At 43.9% G+C, this 3,579-nt stretch overlaps 1 protein-coding gene across 1 annotated transcript in view; it reads right to left on the reverse strand.

Moving 5' to 3' along the window:
- Positions 1-875: 875 nt before the first annotated feature.
- Positions 876-3,579, reverse strand: part of LOC119312057 — a 6,913-nt gene continuing 4,209 nt past the window's right edge. The window contains exon 3 of the mRNA XM_037587783.1: positions 876-1,140. Coding sequence (XP_037443680.1) covers positions 1,104-1,140 — 37 coding nt within the window. The 3' untranslated portion in view covers positions 876-1,103. The remainder of the gene's footprint in view (positions 1,141-3,579) is intronic.

The raw sequence follows: 3,579 nt of genomic DNA on the forward strand, positions 1-3,579 counted from the left end.
GAGATCGCAAACATGCAGTTACTAACAGACATGCTCCCTGCAGGGCTTGATTTCATACCTAAGGATGCAGATGGCGTACGAGATTCTCAGGATAAAGGCAACAAGGCCGACTTCCCAAACTACATGTATGATTGCGGCACTTGTAGAAGCAGTCGCCGGCGAACTGGCCGCGCAGTCCGGGCAGTGGACTAAAGTCTAAAGGCAGGGCCACCGGATCTGCATCTTGGTTGGTGTTCACCATGAACTGCAACTAGAGTTCCTCGCTCGATTTGGGGGGAGTAGAGTAAACAAGCCTGTGCGGGATAGCTAAATAATAACTGTTCTTCGTGGACCCCACGTACACCGTTTCCTACCATCAAACGTGGCTGCCGCTCGTAAACGGCGCCGTCACAACCCAAACGGCCGTCCAGTGAGGACCTCGGTATATACACCCCTATTTTATAGGCTGTACTACTGCGTACAGCTACTCTAGCACGTACGGCCCACATCCCCGTAAATATTGAGCGATTCGTGATACCAGGAGCGTGCGCGCTCGTCCGCGCCCAGCAATATTCGATAAATATACTACTAGTACTAGAAGGGATTAGATACGGTTCTTATCAAGCTAGAAGAAAAGAGATTATTTGTCAATCACAAACAGAGACTGCCGATGAGTTAGCTAAGAATCACAACGGAGACAGGGCACATCACATGATTGCACAAGCACTGCAGCTAAGGCAATGCGTGTATATATCTACCTGGCTATCTAGTAGGGTGGATTAGCTACGGTTCTTATAAGCTAAAAAACAAAACAGAAAATTGCTTATTCGATCACAAATGCTTGGTTTCTAGATCTGCATTGACTAGGTAAAAGACATTATTGTTTATCCCCCCACAAACGCTTGGTTTCCTGATCTACATTAAGTAGGTAAAAGACATTCGGTTTCATCAGTGGAAAATAAGCAAGAATAAATAAAGGACGCGTCTAGCTGGCAATCGAGTGCCCCGTAGAGATTCCTGGCAACCTGGCCTATTAGGAAAGTTTTGGTCCCCATGCAAAAGTGGAAAAGTGATAGCTGCGATCATGCCCCGTGCGTTCCACCTGTGGTTCCATTCGGGTTCTGCTACCCCACCCGTGGTTCCATCTGCTGTAACTCCTTCCTGCAATAGCATGCGACAAACAAGTTAGAAATGCGTCAGGTGCATTTAATTTCATGCCAAAACAAATTCAAAAAGCTGCAACTTTTAAACCGAGCGTCGAAATTAATTTTCGTTTTCACCATTAGGTTTCTCGTAGCAATATCTTCAAAACAAGGTCTCATATGGGTATGTTTTGATGAACTTTTTTTTCAAGCAACTTTGCAGCCATATGGGGCAACTTCGGTGCCACAGAAAGCAACTCTGCAGTAGATTGCCTATCGCGGTTACATATTTATCCCATTTCTTCTAACTTGGCTACCGGTTCTATAGGAAGCGACTCAAGTGCTATATGGGGCAACTTTGATGCTACATGAAAAAACTTAGATGTAGATTGACTATCACGATTACATATCTACCCCCCAAAGTACTCCTAAATTGGCTGCCACAACTAGAAGAATCAACTTTAGCGCTATATGGGGCAACTTTTCTATCGCCTAATATCACCTATGCTTCCCTCTAAAAGTTGGAGACCATGACTGCCAAGTTGCCTAACGTCATTTCTCAAGTTGCATAATATCATCTCTAAAGTTGGCTAACATGACTAGCAAGTATCATAACATTATCCTAACTTGCCTCGGAGTAATTTCTAGTACTATAAGTAACTTAGCTTTAGAGGTAGAAAAAACTTAGAAACAATGTTTGGCAAGTTTCATAGTATGATAGGCAACTAATTAGTGATGGCACACAACTAAGCGTCATTGGTATAGGCAACTAGTTAGCAATGTCAAGCAACTTATCAGTCATAAAATAGGTGACTAAAAATCACAATGGGAGACTACTAAGGATCAACACTAGGTACTTTGTACTATTGTAGACAAAGTTAGACAAATTCATTAGCACACACTATGTAATGAACTTGCTTATGTGTACCATTAAAGTTGCCTCCCTTAGCAAGAAAGTTGCTTTCAAAGTTTCGTAAAGTTGCCACACCCAGGCAGATTCACCTCTTCCCCCAAACAACAAAAATGGTGTGAAGTTGCCAATCCCCCAACAACGTACCAGTTGTGGTAGACAACTAATGGTTTTCATTTAGAGAACTTTGCTTCTATCCACCAAGACAACAAAACTGGTGTGAAGTTTGTCGCCCCCAAACAATAGGTATTTTTGTCCTAGATAACTAGTGGGCTTTTTAGCGAAAGATTTTTATTTAGGCAACTTTGCCTTTGACCATGACATCAGATTAGAGGCGATGGGGTGGAAGCCGAGGAGCAAGGAGTTGTTGAAGATGAGAACGTGGAAGGGTCTTGTGCCAGACAACTAATGGGTGTTGATTATGTTACAACCAAAATGGTTTGCTTGTTTGGTGAACCAAAATGAAAAGTTGTTTCAGTGTATCAAATTGATGAAAAAAAATCTATGAAACTTTGCTGATTTAGTAACTTCCAATTATAAATCAATTTGCCTCTAAAATGTATCTCTGGGCAACTCACGCCAGCCTCTCTAGCAACTAACTTCTATGGTTTGGGCAAATTTTGGGCGAAATAAACCAAGTACTCCCGGGAGAGGATCTTTGGGCAACTCACTTCAGTATCTCTAGCAACTAACAAGCATGCATTGGGCAAGTTTTGGACACTTTCTGCTCAAATTGTCGACGATTCTAGCCCCCGCACCGCCACACTGCAAACCACCCCTGCATTCAAAAATCATCGATTCGCCCAAAAAATCTAAGACCCCACACACCCCTCTTCAACCTCCCTATCCCTACCTCTATCGCATAGAATCGTAGATGTGGGTGAAAACACAGGCTTTGGGGGTCAATTTCGTGATACTTGCCAACAATTTTTGGCCCAATTTCTCGACCGTTGGCGACAACACTTTCCTGGCTCTAGATCCTCTCCGCTAGGTGATCACGACACACAGACAACACCGCCCCCTCGAATGTCGTCCTGTTTCGCTTGGGCCAAGCAACTCGTATGCTAACTTATGGCAACTGTCGACACCAAATAAAAACCTCAAACAAATCATACTGAGGAAATCTAGTTTCGGCAAATCAATTAGCATGGTTCAGGAAACTCGTATGCAAACTTCTGGCAACTGTCCACACCAAAAAAACTCGGGAAAAATCGTATTGAGGAAGTCTGGTTTTGACAACTCAATTAGCAGGGGCAGGAACTCCTACTCAATCTCATGGCATCTCCTATAAAAAACTCCCTCACCTCCTCTCTGGTTTACATGGGGCAGGCAACTCAATATCAATCTTGAAGCAACTTCACATCAATCTCGAAGGAACTCACAGATCTGGCAAAAACCTAACACAACCACTGATTAGCGTGGAGACTCGCCCCTCGCTCCTAAAATTACACACCACGGATCTAACAACTCCGACCCGGATCCCATCTCTAGTCTCTACGTGCATGATCCCCTCCTCCCTCCTGGCGCCCATGAAAAATCCCCGACCCC

Source organism: Triticum dicoccoides, chromosome 1B, assembly GCF_002162155.2.
Source record: "Triticum dicoccoides isolate Atlit2015 ecotype Zavitan chromosome 1B, WEW_v2.0, whole genome shotgun sequence".
Lineage (NCBI taxonomy): Eukaryota > Viridiplantae > Streptophyta > Magnoliopsida > Poales > Poaceae > Triticum > Triticum dicoccoides.